General features: G+C 43.2%; 1 protein-coding gene across 1 annotated transcript in view; it reads left to right on the top strand.

The window, feature by feature from the left end:
• Nucleotides 1–20,698, top strand: part of ppp2r5d (protein phosphatase 2 regulatory subunit B'delta) — an 83,585-nt gene that overhangs the window by 36,382 nt on the left and 26,505 nt on the right. The window contains exons 4-7 of the mRNA XM_033020622.1: nt 8,249–8,448; nt 15,969–16,079; nt 17,905–17,997; nt 20,517–20,647. Of these exons, the coding sequence (XP_032876513.1) occupies nt 8,249–8,448; nt 15,969–16,079; nt 17,905–17,997; nt 20,517–20,647 (535 nt within the window). The remainder of the gene's footprint in view (nt 1–8,248; nt 8,449–15,968; nt 16,080–17,904; nt 17,998–20,516; nt 20,648–20,698) is intronic.

Here is a 20,698-nt window from a genome sequence, read left to right as displayed (position 1 = left end):
CTTTTGAACTTTATTTAATCTGACTTTATCTTGCCCTAAATGTTGTACCTTTTTCCTGCAGACTGGATGGCTTGATTATAATCATGTATAGTCTTTGACTGGATAGCACACAATAAAAAGCTGTTCACTGTACTCACTGTACATACTCCAATAATAAGCCAAACTGTTCTATTTTCTTGTGTACATGATCAGTTGGGCAACATTCATTCAGCCAAGAGCATGATGGGGATGCACATATGGCTAAAAGTGCAGACTGCACCCTTTTCTCATGAAAGCTGACGAGCCTAACGACACAACTTTAAACTCAAACAATGGTATTAAAGCTGTGTAAAACCATGGAATTATAATACTAAAGGGCCTGTCCCACTTACGAGACCTTGACTCACAAATTACGCGACCTCGTGGTTGCTTGAGGCGGACGGGCACCGTATGGCGCCGCGGGGCCTGTCCCACTTAGAAGCGCGAGTTGTGCGAGGCTGGTCCCGACATCGCGCGGGGCTCTGAAATTCTTGCATTGGCCGAAATCTTCGCGCGCCAATGGCCTGTCGGCACGCAGGCGCATTGCGGTCGTACGCAGCGTCTTGACGGCGTACGCCTAGCGTGTAGCGTTGCGCGATGACGTCACCGCCCGGCGTGGCGTTGCGTGATGACATCACCGCCCGATGCCGTGCGAGGCCCAAATTCAGTCGGCCCGCCTCCTGCCCAGCAGATTGGTAAGCATGACGCAAATGACGTCACGCGCGAACTTCGCGTAAACTCTGCTCAAACGCACGCAACCACATGCAAGTGGGACAGGCCCTTAACCTGGTGCAAACGTGTTGAATTTTTAAAAAACCGATGAAGAAGTTCCGGAAGTGGCGGCGCTGTGATACAGCTGCGGCTCGCCTGCAGTCTGTCTGTTTTTACTTTTTATGTCGGTTTTTTTTGTCTAGTTTAGTAATTTTTTTGGTTATTAGGTGGTGTTATGTGTGTGGGGGGAGGGTGAAACAGAGCTTTCTGTCTCTCCCTTCGGGGGAATGCGACTTTTTGTCGTATCCCCCTTCTCTTCCCCCGTCTGCGCTGAGGCCTAATGGCGGAGCTGGCGGCCTCCAACCTGCGACCGACCTCGAGGGTCCGGAGGTAGAGCCAGCCAGGACTCACCAACGCGAGGCTGGCCGTCTTCGAGCTGTGGCGACGTCCGGGTAGCGGCACGACTCGGCGCTCCGGTGAGGGCGAACGGTGCAGAGCTGAGACACTCCTGTGCGGCCGGCACGGCTACTGGCTGGAAGGTGCTCCCGTGTGAGCAGCCCGGTGCGGGGCTGAGACGCTGCCTTGTGGGCGGCCCGGTGCGGAGCGGAGACGGTGCTACGGCGGCTGAGGCGGCGGCGACCTGGATCCTGGGCTCGGCCGCGGGCCGGTGGAGGACAATGTCGGGAGCTCGCAGGTCACTGGCTGGTGCCTGTTTTCCGGAGCACCCGTTGCAACAGCTGCGGGCAGCTTCGACCACCCCCCGGGCCGCCATCGCCCGGTGGGGTATCGCCTCGGCGCAGAGGGAGAAGAGGAGGGAAGAGACAGTAACTCTAAGACTTTTGCCTCCATCACAGTGAGGAGGTGTTTGGTGAACTCACTGTGGTGGATGTTAATTTGTGTTTATTGTGTTTTGTTATTATTACATGTATGGCTGCAGGCAACAGCATTTCGTTCAGACCGAAAGGTCTGAATGACAAATAAAGGTATTCAATTCAATTCAATTCAAGAACCAAAAGATAAACTTTAACTTAGATGGGAGAGAGGGAGAGTGGGAGAGCAAACAAAGGGCCGGTAGAATCCTAGGGCAGGCTGGGAAAGGGGTGAAGGTAGGAAGGAAAGCAGAATCAAAATGGAAATAAAACAAAGGCAGTCATGGAAAATAAAATATCAGCAAAGTTAATATATACATGGGAAATGTTGCATTAGCTGACAAGAGACACAACTTGCTGTTAAGGCATCAGCAAGTACCTAATAGAAGACTAACATTAACCAAGAAATAGTGGTGTCAAAGTTTGATGTCCATAAACTGCAAGCTCAAGTCCAAACAAAAAAAAAATGGAGCCAAGAGGCTACTCATGGCAGAGTATACAATGACAAAGCTGACTTTTAAAGGAACAATGCTCTTATGTAAAGTATCCCCTTATGTAAAGTATCCCACCACCCCCCTCGACTCCATCGAAGGACCCAAGCAGTCTTTTCAGGTGAGGCAGCCATTCACCTGCACCTCCTCCAACCTCATCTATTGCACCCGCTGTCTAGGTGTCAGCTGCTCTGCATCGGTGAGATCAAGCGCAGGCTTGGCGATCGCTTCGCCCAACACCTCCGCTCAGTTCGCAATAACCAACCTGATCTCCCGGTGGCTCAGCACTTCAACTCCCCCTCCCATTCCGAATCCGACCTTTCTGTCCTGGGCCTCCTCCATGGCCAGAGTGAATCCCACTGCAAATTGGAGGAGCAGCACCTCATATTTCGCTTGGGTAGTTTACACCCCAGCAGTATGAAAATGGACTTCTCCAATTTCAGGTAGTCCTTGCTTTCTCCCTCCTTCCCCTCCCCTGCTCTCCCACAGCCTACTGTCTCCGCCGCTTCTTCTTTTCTCTTTCCCGCTCCCCCCCCACATCAGTCTGAAGAAGGGTCTTGTCCCAAACCGTCGCCTGTTCCTTCGCTCCATAGATGCTGCCTCACCCGCTGAGTTTCTCCAGCACTTTTGTCCACCTTTAATTTTTCCAACATCTGCAGTTCTTTCTTAAACAATGCTCTAATGTAAATCCTTCAGTTGGAATTGGGGTAGTTCTATCCTGCCTGGGTAAAGTGAATGAATGCTTGATCTACTCAGGAAATTGGGTAGGGCAAGTGACTGAAGTGTCTGTGGGTGAACCTTTTGGGATTAGCGACCACTGTTCCATTAGCTTTAAATTAGTTATGGGCAGATGAAGTTTATATGAAGACAGGGTGGGGAAGATGATAGAATAGAATAGAATGCCTTTTATTGTCATTCAAACAGCTTGGTTTGAAAGAAATTGCATTTTCTACAGTCTTACATTACAAAAAAAACCAAGACCCACACCTAACAGAGTTTACACAAACATCCATCACAGTGAATCTCCAACACCTCCTCTGTGATGGAAGGCAAAAGTCTTATCTCTTCCCTTTGTTCTTCTCCCGTGGTCCAGCAGTCCAACTGCAGCATCGAGGTGACTGGGGCTCACGATGCTAAAGCCCCCGGCGGGCGATGGTAAGTCCCTCGGCCGTTTAAGCCGCGCGGGGCGATGTTAGGCCCCGCTCCGAGTAATTTAAACCCCGCGATTCCAGCTGGAGAGGTTGCCGTTGCGGGAGCTCCGAAAAGTGGTCTCCCACCAGGGACCTGCGAGCTCCCGATGTACCTGTCCACCGGTCCTGCGGCCGAAGCTCCGAAGTCGGGTCGCAGCCACGCGCCACCACAGCTCTCCCCGCTCCGAAGTCGGCCAGCTCCGCGATGGCGAGTCCGCAGGCTCCACAACTGGAGACCTCAGGTTGGTCCCGGTTGGAGACTGGTGGCCGCCGCCGGCTCCACGATGTTAGGCCCAACGACATCGGAGACCCGACAGGGAAAAAGTCGGGTCCCCGTACAGGGAAGAGATTAACGGTTTCCCCCACCCCCCACATATACACAGCTAAAGAAAAATAATAAAAACTAGAGTCAAGACATACATTTAACGAGACAAAATTGAAAAAAAGACAGACGGACTGTAGTCGAGCTGCTGCCGTTAGGCGCCGCCACACCACATGATGATGTTAAACTGGAAAGAATGCAGAGAAGATTTTCAAAGATGTTGCCAGGTCTTGATGGCGTGAGCTATTAGAAGAGGTTGGGCAAGCTAGCACTATATTCCTTTGAGTGCAAGAGGATGAGGAGTGATCTCATGGAGGTGTATAGATCATGAGGGGAATATATAGGATAAGTGAGCAGTCTTTTACCCAGAGTTGAGGAAATGAAGGAACATAGGTTTAAATTGAGAGTGGAATGATTTCATAGGAAACTGAGGGTGGTGGGTATATAGGACAAGCTGCTAGAGGAGGTAGTTGAGACAGGTGCTATTAACAATATTTTGAAGGTATCAGGACAGGTACATGGATAGAGGGATTTAGAGGAATATGGGGCTAATGGGCAGATGGGACTGGTGTAAATGGGGCATATTGGCCAGCATGTGCAAGTTAGGCCAAAAGGACTGTTTCTGTGCCATGTGATTCTTATGACCCTATAAACCATGTGGAGGGGTGATTTCAGGCCCTTGATCGCAGAATATGGACTATTGTGAAATGCATTGCCATCTTTTACCCTAGGTTTCTTGTACCCTTGTTACAAACTGTCTGGAATTTTCTGCTTGAAACCCAAGCCCTTTTACAGAAAAATTAAAAATTCAGCGTCAAAGTCACTGACAGAAAACTGCAGAAATATGAATGTTAAAAAACTATTAAAACCTCTCATTCAGCTGGCAAATGACATTGAGCATAGGATGGAGCAGCACACGGATTATAAGAACATCAAATGTGCTGATGAGATCCATCGTTGTGATTTTCAGGAAAAATATATACACAGAGAGCATAAAAACATAAGTGAAATTTCAGGAAAACATGAAGCACAATCCTGACACAGACGCAAGGACAAAGACAGAGGCAAAGCCCAATGAATGGGCTGGCGATTTCAAAAGGATACAAGCTTAAGACTAGAGACAATATATCAGCCAGACCAACCAGCGCAAAATTCAAATAGGTATGATTGTATTCATGAATGGTTTGATTTGGCTGGATAAAAGGCAAAGCAAAATTTTACTGGTAGATGTGTGCATGTGACAATAATTATAAAGTAATAAAGAAGGTATATGGTATGCTTATCTTCATTGGCCATAGTGTAGAATATCAGAATGGGGACATGATGTTCTGGCTTTATAAAACATTGGGTAGGCCACACCTTGATTGTTGTGTGCAGTTGTGATTGCCGCGCTACAGGAAGGTGTAATGATGCCAGAGAGGGCGCAGAGGTGATTTACCCGGATATTGCAAGGGCACCTAGGGTGGAGCATTTGACAACGAGGAGATTGGTTAGATCAATATTTTTTTGCCTGGAAGGGTGGAGATTGAGAGGTGACCTAATAGTACTAATGATGAGGGCATCAGTTTAAGGTGAAAAGTAGATTTATAGGGGATCTGAGGGGGAAATGGTTTCAGACAGACTGTGAATGGAATCTGGTATGTTCTGCCTGAATAGATGGTGGTGGCAGATACCTCTCAGGGCACTTAAGTAGCACCTGGACAAGTACCTAAATCGTCAAGGTAGAGAAGGCCACTGACAATGCAAGAAACTGGAATGAGTGTAGATAGGCGTAGGGGACGGCATGTACATGGTGGATAGAAGGCCCTGTTTCTGTATTCTGTGACCACTGGGCTCAGTTGCGAGAGGGTGGAACACTCCAGTGGCTTGAGTTACACCTCATACAAAGGAATATGGGAAGTTGTTAAAGGCCAATCATCTCAGAATATTGTGACAGGACTTCCAATATGTTCAACTATCTTCAGTTGCTTCACAACTCACCATTACAACATCACAAATGAGAATGAGTGTGTAATATTCGATTCATGAAGATATTTCCAGACACAAAGTGCTTGAGTAACTCAGCGGCTGGGGGGGGGGGGGGGGGGGGGAAAAGGAACAAAGTTAGGATAGGAAGGATTAAGCCTGGCAGATAATAGGTGGATACAGGTGAGGGCGATTTTTGATAGGTTGGACAAAGGCAAGAGGTGCAGAGACAAGGTGTGAAACGAAAGGATTACTTGGACTTAGTTCCTCCCACACAGTTGAGTGCATTGGGCAGCAAGCTTTCGCCATTCTGTTCGGTAATGTGCAACGTCTTCCACCCTCGATAGGCATGCGTCCCGGGCTTCCAAATCCTACCGGAATGTGCGTCTCTGTGAGTTTTGGTCGGCCTTGTTTCCTTCTTCCGTCAGGTTGCCATGTCATTGCTATCTTACGTGCACTTTCTGGTGACATTCTGAGTACATGTCCTGCAAATTTCATCCTGCGTACCCCTATGTCCAGACTGAGAGGCTTTGTTGCAGTTTCACGGTAGATCTCCTAGTTTGTGATGTGGTCTCTGTAGCTAGTCTTCAGGATCTTCCTCAAGCAGCGTTGTTGGAATGCATCCAATTTCTTTTTTGTCTTATTGATTTTCCATGTCTCATTGGCATAGAGGGCTGTAGGGAGGACTACGGACTGGAAGAGCTTGACTTTTAGCATCTTGGATATCCCGCCACTAGACCATATTGGCTGCATTCGTCTGAAGACTGATGAAGCTTTACCAATTCGGGAGTTAATGTCGACCTCTACATCTCCATCTACTGTGAACATGCTGCCAAGATAGGTAAATCTTGTGGCATTTCCCACAGGTTCCCCATTGATTATCAGTTGATCTATTGGCTGCTGGTCTCCTGTCTGCATAGTCTTAGTCTTCTGGCAGCTGATCTTTAATCCAACCTTTGATGCATTCTCCTCCAGAGCAGTTGTCATCTCTTGAAGGGCGTGTCTCGACTCTGCTAGTAGTGCAATGTAATCGGCAAAATCTAGGTCTGTGAGGCATCTTCCTGTTCTCCACAGTATTCCAAAGTCAGGTTTGTTCATTGTCTTCCGCATGACATAGTGGATCTTGACAATAAACTAAGGGGGATAGAAGGCAACCTTGTCTTACCCCTGTGACAATGTCAAAGAATTCTGCGTTTCCTGAATCAACCTTGACGCAGTAACCGGATACTTCAGGTTCTTGAAGATGTTTATGGAAGTCTCTGGGATGCCAAACACTTTAAGAATTTCCCATGGATGTCTCTATGTACACTATCAAATGCCATTTTGAAATCAACAAAGTTTATTAGTATTGGCTTCTGAAATTCCAGGCATTGTTCTACCACATTTCGTAACACAAAGATTGTTCGCTGCAGATTGCAAATTGTAAAGCTAGAGGAAGGATGTAGGTGGAGGGGAAGGGATGAAATGAGGGAGAGTACAGTTGGGACACAGGGAAGGGGGGGGATGGGGGGAAAAGGGAGATGGGGGAGTTACTAGTTGATCTGAAATTGGAGAATTCAATGTGCATTCCATCGGGTTGTTAATTACCCAGGTGAAATATGAAGTGCTATTCCGCCAGTTAACGCGCGGCTTCACTCTGGCAATGAAGGAGGCTCAGGACAGAAAGGTCAGCATGAGAATGGGAAGAGGAGTTAAAATAGTTTGCAACCGGGAGATCTAGCCGGCCTTGGTGAACCGAGCGCAAGTGTTCACCAAAACTGCCACCGAGTCTACACTTGATCTCGCTGCTGTAGAGTAGTCAGCCAACAAAAGCTGATCAAAATCTGGATATCTTTTGATTTGTGACTCGCCCCAACGCCTCAAAGCCTTTTCACCACCTACAAGGCACAAGTCACGAATGCAATTAAAGACACGACACTTGTGTTGGAGGGTTTAACTATAGCAACAGTTGAGTGAAACAGAACAAAAGCAGCCCACGTAATTGGACCACATCTATCACCTGAACATTTATTCTTTCCACGAGTGCACAGTGTGTACCATCTGCACAATGCTCTGCAGGAGCACTTCTCAACTCGACCTGTGACAATGACGTTAAAAGGTAAACGGTCCATGTTATTGCCATCGCTTTCAGCTTCCCCTTCAAGAGGAATACCATTCCTGATTGGGAAATACGTTACTGGTCATTCATCTTCACTGAGTCTAAATCATGAAAATCCCACTCCAACAGTTGGGGATGGGAAATAAATGCCGGCCTTGCCAGAGTGTCCATGCCCTAAAAGAAATAAAATGAGTAAATGGCATGTTTTAACATTGCATAATGTAATCATTCTTTTTAATTCATTAACTGAAATTGCGCCCGATCTATCTCTGGTGACAATAGATCTGAAACATGGGTGTTTTCCTCTCTACCGTACCAAATGTTGATAAATACACTTGCTCCGGACGGATGAGTTCAGGACTGGCTGCTCTGATTTATTTTGCATTTTTATTACCATTGTTTTGTACGTTTAAAATAGTTTTAAATGCCTGAATGAACACCTCTGTAAATTTTGGAGAAAACTATTGTCTATAATGTAATTGCATGTATTTAAACAAGTATTGTTGGTTTTTCTCAAATGCATAGTATAATAAAATGCTCTTGTTAAGTCCAACACTTTTAAAATGTGCTTCTCCATTTCACAGATGCACAGTCTCACGAGAGAGAAGAGCTATTTGTTCAGAAATTACGACAATGCTGTGTTCTCTTTGACTTTGTCACTGACCCTCTCAGTGACCTCAAATACAAAGAGGTGAAGCGGGCAGGTTTGAATGAGATGGTGGAATACATCACACACAATCGGGATGTCATCACAGAAGCTATTTACCCAGAGGCTGTTATTATGGTATGCTTGCACGAATTTATGTTTTATATACACAGTGGAGAAGCCAGACTAATATTTTTCGGCTGTTCTATTTAATACGTCAGATATTTCCTGAAGCTCAGTTCCGCTAAAGGGGAGAGACTGCATAATTTTCAATTGGTGTGGCACTCTCTGATGACTCAAAAGAATCCTGAAAACAATTCCAAAACAGGCCCCCATTTGATCCAATTTGATCAAGCTATTTTAACGTAATTCACTTTCCAGAATCTGCTCGAAGAACTTTTCAAATGTGAGGTTTCTGCCTGTACTACCCTTTCAGGCAGTGAGTTCCAGGCACCTACCATTTAACACCGGGTTAGGCCATTTCTTTCTTTTATATAGTCATGATTTTAGAAATGTAGATAAAATCAAACTGAATTATGGTTACTACCTCAGAAATGCTCTCCATTAATAAATCTTTTCACCTGCCTAGTTTCACTCACTGAAATTAAATTCAGAATTTCTCCTCCTATGTTGGAGGTGCTACATGCAGGCTAAGAGTATTTAGGTATTGTTTACATGAACAATTTTAGTTCCTATTATTGTAATTGAAATGCTTCATTATGACTGTTTTCATGCATTTGAACTTTTAAAAACTTTCATGCAAATTTGCTCTTCAATTTCCTCTCAATGGTACGGAGATGTATAGTACTCAACATCCAGTGTAATTGCCCTTTTTTTCCCAAAGTGATTTGACCTTCATTTGATCCAAATATATAAACTGTTCTCACAGCTGTTACTTTAAAAATTCCCACAAGCTCCCACATTTTTGTTTGTTAATCTCCCTTTCTATCGCTTCTGAAAACCTATAACTAGGCAAGTCTGCATTTCCATAAGCTATTTTTCAGTAATTGTTCACATAGACTTTTGTGTGCCTTATTATTGCCTTCAGCTTGTTCTCCAAGTTCTTTAAACTTAATGCATTTAGTCAATTTATTTACTGTATCTTCCAGCCTCTAATTTTCTCCCTTCCACTTCCAGTTTAGACTTGTCATCCTATCTCTATGTCCAGCTGGGTTAAAGCCTCCCCAATAGTTCCCCGATAAATCTGAGGGAAAATATTGATCCCAGGTCAATTCAGCTGCACCCCATCTGACCTTCGCATTTCCCAACGCTCCCAGAAACTAGACCCTCCACCCCTCACAACTTCAATTACTGTCCTATATTTAGTGGCAAGTGGCATGGTAAGTAATCTGGAGATTACCACTGAGATCCTGCTTCATGGTCTCTTTTCCTCATATCTGGATATCAGCCTTATTCTTTCCTCTGCCTGTTGTTGGTACCAGTATGATCTGGCCTCTATATTTTAACCCTCTCCCTTCAGAATATATTACAGCTGTTCAGTGTCATTGTTGACCTGACAACCATTGAGGCATTTTACCACCTTAAAATTAATTGCACATTCAAAAGCCATCTAATCCCCTGGAACTTTGACATTTCTCCTCCCAGCTCTGTGATAATCATGACTTTGGCTCAAATCCCTGTGAAGACCAATTGCCTATTAATAATTATCTCTACTAATAATTTGAACCAACTGAGTCAGAGAGAAGAATTCATATGGGGGGGGGGGGGGGGGGGGAGTTCCACATTATCTGCTCTTTTTATGTCCTCCAGAAGCCCCCTATGTGCATTGCTTTGAGCAGCAGTGCTGTCACCTCCAGAAATGCGCTGTCTGTGAAACACTCCACTTGGTGAATAGACTGCAGCGACATCAACTATTGCCTCAAGCTCCAAGTTCTGCTCCAGCTGACAGCCTGCTACCCCTCTGACTTTTGAAGATTTAAGTTGTATTCTGAGCTACTCATATAGTGCGGCATGTGAATTCCAGAAATCTTTATTTGCTTTCCACTGAGATGGAAGTAAACCAGCAGTGCAGTAACTCTTACTTTAGATTTTCATACCTTGGAGGAGCGGCACATTGTTAGAATTGGACTAAATTTTACACAAGCAAACATTCTAAGTTAACAAATTATAGCCAAAATAAAGACAAAAATTGCTGGAAGACTCTGCTAGTCAGGTAGCATCTGCAGAAAGAGAAGCAGTGGTCATGCTTAGACTCAAAGACCTGGTCAGACTAGGAAAGAGAAAACAAGTTACTTTGAAGTTACAGAGAGAGTGGGAGCGGAATGAATAGGATAAAATAAATATCTGATACAGTGAAGCTAGGATAGCTGTAGGGATGATATGTAGAAGAGGTGAAAAGGGACAGTTAAAGAGACCAGTTCTGAAGTATTCTTCTTTCGTGTCCATCTTCCAATTTATCAAATGTTGATGTCGCTGTCATCGTCCGTTTTGAAAAGGATGCTAGCTTCCGGCGGCAATCAGTGGGAGCCATCACTTGTTGCAATAATGGTGGTGGTAGCAGAATTAGCTCGTGGACACTTCTGCTATGGGGCCGGTTGTATTCTGGAAAGACTTGAATCCAGAGATCTATGTTACGATGCCAAAAGATAAAATGGTGTCCTCTGTGCATGTGTTAGCTTTTTTGGAAAAGTGTAAATGGGATTGAGAGTTATAGTGTGAACAGGATAGAGCATTATGTATGAAAATCAAAAATGCTTCAGATAATAAAAAGAGAAAATGCTGGAAATTCTCAGCAGGTCAGGCCAGGTCCGTGGGAAGAGAATTAGAATTACTATTTCAGATTGAGGGCATTTGTTAGAACTGGGAAGGAAAAAAAATGAAGCTTTTTAAGCTGCAGGGCAGGTGGGAGAGGGATGATGTCTCTCATTAGGGTGGTCATCAGGATAATATTTAAACAAGGATATCTGGTCAATGAGTGAATGGGAGTCGTTAAACAAGGAACAGTCCAACAACAGAATAGGCCCATGGGCCCACAATATCCATGCCAGACATGATGCCAAGTTAAATAAATCTCCTCTGCCTGCTTGTGATCCTCATCCTCTTATTCCCTGCATGTCTATGTGCCTATCTAAAAGCCTCTTAAATGCCACTAACGTATCTGCCTCCACACCACCCCTGGCAAACTTTGACCCCCTCACCTAAAGCTATGACCACTTGTCTTTGATATTTCATCCTGGGAGAAAGATTCTGACCGTCAACCCTATCTATGTGTCTTATAATTCTATCTGTCAGTCATGTTCCCCCTCAACTTGTGACGTTTCAGAGAAAATAATCCAAGTTTGTCCAACATCTCATTATAGCTAACACCTGGATTCTGGTAAACCTCATGCACCCTCTCCAAAGCCTCTTCATCCTTCCTTCAATGTGGTGAAACAATCCTCCAAATGCAGCCTAATCAAAGTCCTATAAGGCTGTAATACGACTTCCTGGCTCTCACATTCAATGCCCCGATCGATGAAAGCAAGCATATTACTCTATGTGTGTTCTTTACCATTCTATCTATTTGTGTTGCCACTCTCAGGAAGCTATGGACTTGGAACCCTTATCTCTGTACATCAATGCTGTTCTAGGGACTTCCCATTAACTGTATATTTTCCCCTTACATTCGACCTCCCAAAGTGCAACACCTCACACTTAATTGAATTAAACATCATCTACCATTTCTACACCGATTGCTGTAGCTGATCTATATTCCGTTGTATACTTTGACAGGCTTCCTCACCGTCCGTGACCCCAGCATTCCTGGTGTCATCTGCAAACGTACTAACCAACCCGTGTATGTTTACATCCAAGCAATTTATATACATGACAAAAGGCTGTCGTCCCAGCATAGATCCCTGCGGAACTACTGGTCACAGACCTCCAGCCTGAATATTGTCCTTCCACCACAACCCTTTATCTTCTATCAGTAAGCCAGTTCTGAATCCACACGACCAAGTCACTGTTAATCCCGTGCATCTTGAATTTCTGGATCAGCCAACCAAGGGGTACTTTATCAAATGCCTTACTAAAATCCATGTAGACAGCATCGACCGCCCTACACTCATTCATCACCTTCATCACCACCTTAAGTAACTCAATCAAGTAAGTAAGACAACCTGCCATGTACAAAGTCATGCTGACTGTTCCTAATTAACCCATTGCCTTCCAAATGGGAATAAATCCTATCCCGGAGAATCCTCTCCAATAGCTTACCTACAAATGACGTGAGACTTACTGGCCTATAATTCCCTGGATTCTCTCTACTACTTTATTACATACATTAACAACGTTAGTTGCTCTCCAGTCCTCCGGGACCTCACCTGTGGCAAAGGAAGACGCAAAGATAGTCATGAAGATTCCTGCAATCTCCTCTTTTGCCCCTCTCAATAACATGGGATAGATTCCATCAGGTCCTTGGAATTATTCACTTAAAGCTGTTCAAGAGCCCCAATATTTCCTCCTCCTTAACCTCAAGCTATCTTTGCATATTAATATTCTGATCTCGTCCTCCACATGCTTCTCCTTGGTGAAAACAGATGCAAAGTACTCGTTTAGTTAATCACTTACCTCACAAGCACAAATTCCCTCCTTCAAACCTTCTTCCCGGTTACCCTCTTATTTTTAATATAGATATAAAAAGCTTTGGGATTTTCTATAATTCTACTCGCCAGAGCTAACTCGTGGTCCCTTTTGGCCTTTCTAATCACCCACTTGAGTTCTTTCCTTCTTTCTTTATATTCCTCAAAGACCGTGTTTTATTCCATCCTCTTAAATCTTGCATGTGCTTCCTTTGTCTATTTGACCAAATTTGTAACTTCTCTGGCCATCCAAAGTTCCCTTATTTTGCCATCCTTATTGCTCTTGCTTCGTGGAATATGCCAATTTCCAACTTTGATCAAATGGCTTTGAAACGACTCTCACATGTTAGATGTGGACCAACCCAATAACAACTGATCCCAGTGTATGCTCCCGAGCTCTTGTTTAATAATATGCCTTGTTCCAATTTAGTACCTCCACGCAAGTTTCAGGTTTCTCCCTATTAAAAACCATCTTAAAACTTATGGAGTTGTGATCACTATTCCCAAAATGCTCTTCCACAGTAACACCAGTCACTTAGTCGGGCTCATTACCCAACACAAGGTCCAGTATGTTTCCCCCTCGGGTTGGATTATTCACGTTCTGTTTCAAAAAACTCTTGTGGATACACCTCATAAATTCTGCCCCAACCAAGCCTTTGGTACTGAGCAAGTAAACTGGCCAAGCCTATATCGCAGTAGGACAACCAATAGGGGCAGAAAAATAAAGTTACCTGATGTTGTAGAATTCAATATTAGTGGAAGGCTGCAGTGTGCCCAGATAAAACGTTGAGATAGTGTTTCCTAAGCTTGCATTGGGCCTCATTGTAACATTCTTCGGAATGTGTTCTCACTTTCTGACTGTTCCCATCCACTCATTGACTAAATAACATTGTTTCCAACTTATTCCCTTGGGTACTCCATTTTTACCCCATCACAGACATCTGCCTCCCTCCACTCTCCAGCTCTCTCAAGCTTATTTCATCTCCTTTCCAGTTCTGTCAAAAAGGTCTTTGACCTGGAATGTTAACTCTGTTTCTCTTTCCACAGATGTGGCCTGACCTGCTGAATATTTCCAGCATTTTATGTTAGAGAATTTGTATGACAAGCAACTTGAAGATTGGGGTCAATCTTGCGCTTTGAACAGGGTATTTTGCAAAGGAAAGGAAGAGTCAGAGATGAACCAGGTGAAAGTTAGAATTGGGTGGAAAATGCAGCAAAAGTAATGAAGCATTTAAATTATGTATGAGTACAGGAAGCAATACCAATATCAATGTACAAAAGGAGACACGTGAGAGGGGGCTGAGAAGGACTGAAATAACAACCCTCTGCTCATGTATCGCAAAGAGAATTAAATAACCTGTTTCATGAGCTTCATTAAGATGTTGTTCAAGGTGAGATTGAACACAAAAAGATGCTGCTGGAGGAGAAAGACTGGTTGGGCCCCTGTTCAAGAAAGATGCAAATGGCCCACAAACCATCCTGCTGTGTGTCAGTGATATATCGATGTCCATGTTGAACATTAGCGATTTGAATAAGGAAACTGCCAAAATGGCAAAATACATCAGGTGTCATAGGTGCTCCCACTGGACAAGGGGAGAAAGAATAGTCAAAGTAGCAAGTAATGTGGGGCATGAGCAGGTTGAAAGAAGGGACCTTCCAAGACTGTCTTTGGGGAGGAGACAGAATTGGTTGGGAACTGAGGCTGTGGGTTGTAGAGGGATAATCTCCAGATGAAATATGCTCTACGACTTTCTAAGAGATATTGGCCAGATGTTAAGAGGTTATCCCTGTGGGTCCAGGGATTTTTTTGAGGTGCCATACAAGTGTGTTCTGTGAATAAATAGTCAGTTCATTGATGATACCATCACCTGAATGACAGCGGGTTTGGTAACATTGTTGGGCCTAGACTTCACTACGTCCTCCAAATTCAGGGTAAATTCAGGTTAGAAGTTAAGTGGATTGGATAAATTGAGACGGTACAATTTTGGAAGCAGTGAGTAGATGTGGAGAGTATAAGTGGTGAGAAGGGAGGAATGTATGTGGATCAGAAAAAGAGAGAAAATGTCAATCTGTGGGAAAGATACATGGCCAAAGAAATGGGCACAGAGGTGAGGACAGCAGAAGAAAAGTTGAGCATCTTGTTAGCCTTGGAATTTATAGAGATTAGGATGAAGGGGTGTAGGGGTGAATGTCTCTGAAGACTCAGGATCAGAGAGGGAAAGTTCAGAATGGATACTGGAAACACAGCATGACGTGGGACTGTGGGGAGAGACGGGATCAAAGGAATAGAAGGGGGAGAAGAGCCCGAGCACTCATTTGTCATCTATGCTATTTGCTTGTGGTAACTATTCCTTGCGGGTAACATTCTAACCAATGTCATGATCAAAAGGTTTCTAGTCTAGTCAGCAAGTGAAAACGTCTCTAGAAATTAATTCTTATCTGCTTTTTATCTAGCCTTTATTAATTTTGTTGATCTGTGTATCTTTATTCCCTCAGATCTTTATCCTTTGATCCTACACAGATGCATTTGTTTTATGTGTTCTGGTCCCTAGAATCCTGTTAATTACCTGGCTATTTCAAAAATCACATCCTGTAGAACTTATACCAGTAATTTATAATTGTTTTCTATTTTCTCTAACTATCTGTAGGAAGCTATGACCTGTGCCTAAAATGTGTCAGGACTGTTTGAACCTGTGTAATGCTTATTTAAAGTATTGTCCGGTCACCTCACTACTTCCTTTCCTCTCATTTCCCCATCATGTCTCTTGATTTCTGGTTCAGTTGATCCCCAAAAGATAAACAAGAAACCATCCTGGGCCCTTTTACAATGTTATGTTCTGAGATGCCTAGTAATAAATATATAACTTGTTTTGGGATGGGTTATCAAATAATGAGGGGACTTAAAATAGTAAGTTTAATGTAAAGCTGATTGTTTGACAAATAAAAGGTTTCAAAAGTCAGGAAATGTCGGAACTGTTGCCTGTTTGTCTAACCCTGACTGAGTTGTCCACTTGCCGCATTGTTTTCTTTTTAGCATGTGCAATTACCTCTTTGACCATAAAATGTTTGCGTCCACAGTTTTCAATAAACCTATTCAGGACATTGCCGCCTTCGTCTAACCCCACTGGGGCAGAATTTGATCCCGAGGAAGATGAACCCACACTTGAAGCTGCTTGGCCACATCTACAGGTAAGGTGCACTACTGGGGAAATTTGTGATGGCCAGAGGTGTTTACTATGGCTTATTTGTGGAGTGCAGTAGGGAGAAGGGGAAGATTCATGTGACATAATGCAAGGATGTGAGTGGCAGGATTGCAGAAATTGACAATTTAGAAAATATTCTCTAGTTTTAGGGTGCTAGACGTTACACAGATCCCCTCAACATGTGATTTTTTTTTTTTACATCAATATTCAGCATTGGTCTTAACAGAAAGGTAGATCAGTGGACGTCATTTCACCTTTGGGATGTAATTGTTCAAGCACAACTGGTTCTGAAAGAACACAAGTCTTTCTGTGGCTAGCCTAACCTAATATGTAGAAATGTTGAAAGACCTAATCATAGAGATTTATAGCATCGAATAACTTTTCCCTGTGACTGTGCCAACCAAATTTTACTTTTATTTACTTCCTAGCTGTGCTCATAAACTTATAGGTTTAGCACTTTAAGTGTTCATCTGGGTAATTTTTAAATGTGATGAAGTTGGGGGGTTGTGTGAGTCATAGTGCTTCATTCTTACTTCGAGGCTGCACCAATGACCACATTTGAGGGCACAATAAACCTGCCCAGTGCTTCCGGATTACTTCCTTACTGTACCTGTGTGCTGCAGGGTCAGGATATTTCTGTCCATCAAGTGATCATAAGATCACTAATTCATCTTGGTTTTAAATGACCGGCTGCTTATTTTGCAGCTTTGTCCACTGAAGACGACATATCTACCCTATTAATACCCGTTAGGATCTTATATGTTTAAATAAAGTCACACTTCATTCTTGTAATCTCCAAAGAATACAGACCAAACTGTCCAGCCTCTCTATAGGACAACTCTCATACCAGAAATGAGCCTAATGTCATTTGGGTGGGCTTCCGTATTGCTAGATCCTATTGTCGGTAAGGGATCCAGAAAAGTTGCTTGGTAATTCGCTGTGTGGCCTCATCAGCACCCTGTACAACTTAATAAAACCTACCTATTCTTAAACGATAACCTATTTGCAATATGGACCAACTTGCCATTTGACTTCTTAACTACCTATTGGATTTGCCTGATAACGTTTTGTGATTCATGCATAAGAACACCTGGATCTTCACTCATTTGGAGTCTTATTAACATCTGTCTTTTGATTCATCCTACTGATATTAAACTAATTTTGTTAATTTTTTATCTAATCACTAATCTATTTACATCCCAGTGCAGAATCACAATATCTTTGTCACAACATTCACTTTAGCCAATGAAATTATATAGGGTGTTCATCCCTGGAATTTTGTGTAGAGTATCAACCTCTCTATTTCAAGCAGGATGTTAATATGTTGGAAGCAGTTCACAGAAAGTTTAACAAAGAGAAAGGTTGTCTCGTGCAGAGGAGTTGGCGAGCTCGACATATTCATGGGAATTTAGAAGAGGCGGAACTTTATTGAAACATGTAAGATCCTGTAGTATATGAAGGATGGATATTTCCTCTTGAAGAGATTGCCTATTCAAGATAGACAGGATCATTTTTTTGGTCAGAGGGTTGAGAGTTCTTGAATCTTTTCCTCAAAGTGCTGTGAAAGCAGTATCTTTGATTGTTGAGTAAGTTAGTTGAGTAGATAGAAAAGGGAGTTGAAAGTTAAGGTTTCAAGGTGAGTTTATTGTTGTAATATGGAGTTGAGGTTACAATTAGGCCAGCTATAATCTTATTAAATTATATAGCAGGTTCAACGGTCCAACTGCCTTACCTCTGCTTCTCATTGATATTGCTGTATTTAAACCATGGAAAGCTCCGTTTATATTATTTCTTGCTCCTCCTCTTTCCAGCTCGTCTATGAATTTTTCCTGCGATTCCTTGAGTGTGCTGATTTCCAACCAAATGTAGCAAAGAAGTATGTAGACCAGAAGTTTGTCCTGTCGGTGAGTACATCCACTGCCTTGCACAAAGGAGTAGAGCTAGCTTGGTAGCCAAGTGATACATAGTTGGGTGGTAATATGTAATTTCCTGAACCTCTAACGGAGAACGCTTCTCCGTGGATTGTCACCTTGTCGTGGTGGAGAAGCTTGTGTGGACCTGAGATCCTGAGAGCGATGCCGTCTGGAGCTATGCTCCTGGTAAGGCCCCCCTTGACAGTAAGGTCGAGGGGGAGGTCTCTGACAAAGAGTAATCCAACCAAGACCTCAACGGTGGAACAGGCGGAGGACAATGGCTGACGTTAGTGGAACATCACAACGGCTGGGAAGGCAGATGAAGGCTGCAGCAGGAAAGGGTCTCCGGTCGTCTTGGACTCCATGCCACTGGATCCTGACCTAGATCTGTCAAGGACCGTGTGGTGGCTGTCTGTGCACCAGTCTCCCCACATTAAACAAAGTCACGCACAGGCGTCCTCCATATAGGGAATAGCACCCTGGAGCACCCATGGTCAGCCACGACCGAAAGGGGCCTAAGAACCTTTTACAAATAGCATGGTGCTAATTGGGATAATCTATTGGGTGTTGCGGAGCTATAGACAGACACAATAAGGAAGGATCATACTAGCTATCTAATAACTAGCTGTAATATAAATTCAGAGCATCGAGAATGACATGCTGACCAAATCCAATGAACCAGAAAAGCTCTGCCATTAAAAATAGTGCACTTTAGCAGGTCATTCCAAGTATGGTACATAATTGGGAATAAATGTCAGTGATTGATTATTCATATTGATATGCATGTTGGAAAGCATCTGAGTAAGTTACTGTTTCATCCCAGGATCTTGAAACATTTTGGGGCTAAACAATAAGAAATGTTGACCAATTGACTCTAACACTGAGCTTGCAACAATAGGCCCTTCAAATATTTTTCTCAGGAAAAACTGGAGGAAGAAATTAAGACTGATACTTGAGTATTAAAATACAATTACATAGGTATGAAGGTTATACTGTTTAAATCCAGTTGGGAAATTATAAGTTCATAAGACGTAGGAGCGAATTTAGGCCACTCGGCCCATCGAGTTTGCTCCACCATTCAACCATGGCTGAACCATTTTTCCCCCTCAACGCCATTCTCCTGCCTTCTCCCCGTAACCTTTGACACTCTTACTAATCAAGAAACTATCAATCTCTGCTTTTTAAATACCCAATGACAGCCTACACTGACATCCATGGCAATGAATTCCACAGATTCAAAAACCCTGTGGCTAAATTAAATTACTTTTGGCAAGAAATGAGGAACAAAAGACATTTAATGTAGTATTGAGACATGCGAGCTCCTAGCGAACAGACACGTAGTGGTTTATAAGGAGAAGCATATGTTGTTGTAAACCTGAGTATTGGAAGGATTTAGAATTAAGCAGCAAAGGAGGAAACAATAACAACGAAAAAAAATGAGTAAATTAGCAATACTGAGGGGATCAAGGGTACATTTGGATTTCTTAGAAAGTGAGATAGAAGAAATTGCATTGGAGGAGAAAGCAATTGCTGAGGTTTTGGATGTCTGCCTTCACCGCAGAGGGCACATGAAGCATTCCAGCTGCAAACAGGAATATTTTAAAACTGACTGCAACTCTTGGCAAGTCAGGCAGCATCTGGGGAGTGAGAAACTGAATGTTTCAGATTGATCAGAAGGGTCTCGACCCGAAACGTCACCCATTCAAACAAATGACCTGTGTCTGTGGTACAGCCAATCGAGCACTAGGTCACAGCTCCAGTGAGTAGGGTTCCATACTGACCTCCAATGCTATTTTGAAAGTTCTCTCTGTGACTGTGGGTTTCTCCCAGGTGCTCTGCTTTCCTTACACATCCTAAAGGTGCGGATTGGTAAATTAATTAACAGCTGTCAATTGCCCCAATTATGTAGGTGAATGGTGAACATTAAGGGTATAAAGGAAATAGAATTGCGTTGATATAATATTATTATAAATGGGTGCTGATACAATTGTATTCATTCATTATTATTGTAAAAGGATGCCTGATGGTTGCTCTATGGTAGGTTGAAGGGCTTGTTTCCGTGTTGTGTGACCTTATGCTATTCTTCCCAAAGTTCTGAAAGAACCAGCTGTAGAGACAATGTGTTGGTAGTAAGCAACCAAAATATTCCCGGTTTTAGAGCGGTTCAAATTGATTGCACAGAACATGTAATGCTTCAGTTGGTCTGCATTCGGATAGACAGCTCATTGATTGACTATGAACCGCAACATTTTGTACTTGGAGTAAATTAACTTCAAAGCAGAACAAAATAATTTCAGAATGTTCCTCAGGTTTAGAGTTCGATTCAGTGTTCATGTCAAGTGGCTAAAAATCAAGGATAATAAATCAAAATATAGTTTTGGAACAAGAATTAAGCAAATGTGTGTAGATGCTTACGTTACACTTGAAAACACTGAGATATGTCCCAAAGTATGTGTATTGCTCATAGAGTCCAAATCAATCAGGTTTTTTTCTTTGATTTCCCTCAACAGTTACTGGAATTGTTTGATAGCGAAGATCCAAGGGAGAGAGATTTCCTGAAGACAATTCTTCACAGAATCTATGGCAAATTCCTGGGCTTAAGGGCTTACATCCGAAGACAAATCAATAATATCTTTTACAGGTAATTGTATGTGACATTGCTTTCAGGAAGAATGGAGAAGGGCTTGTATGG

The sequence above is a fragment of the Amblyraja radiata genome, chromosome 5 (genome assembly GCF_010909765.2).
Source record: "Amblyraja radiata isolate CabotCenter1 chromosome 5, sAmbRad1.1.pri, whole genome shotgun sequence".
Taxonomy (NCBI): Eukaryota; Metazoa; Chordata; class Chondrichthyes; order Rajiformes; family Rajidae; genus Amblyraja; species Amblyraja radiata.
The sequence above is the reverse complement of the archived record's forward strand: the minus strand, read 5'-3'. Positions and strand labels throughout refer to the sequence as shown.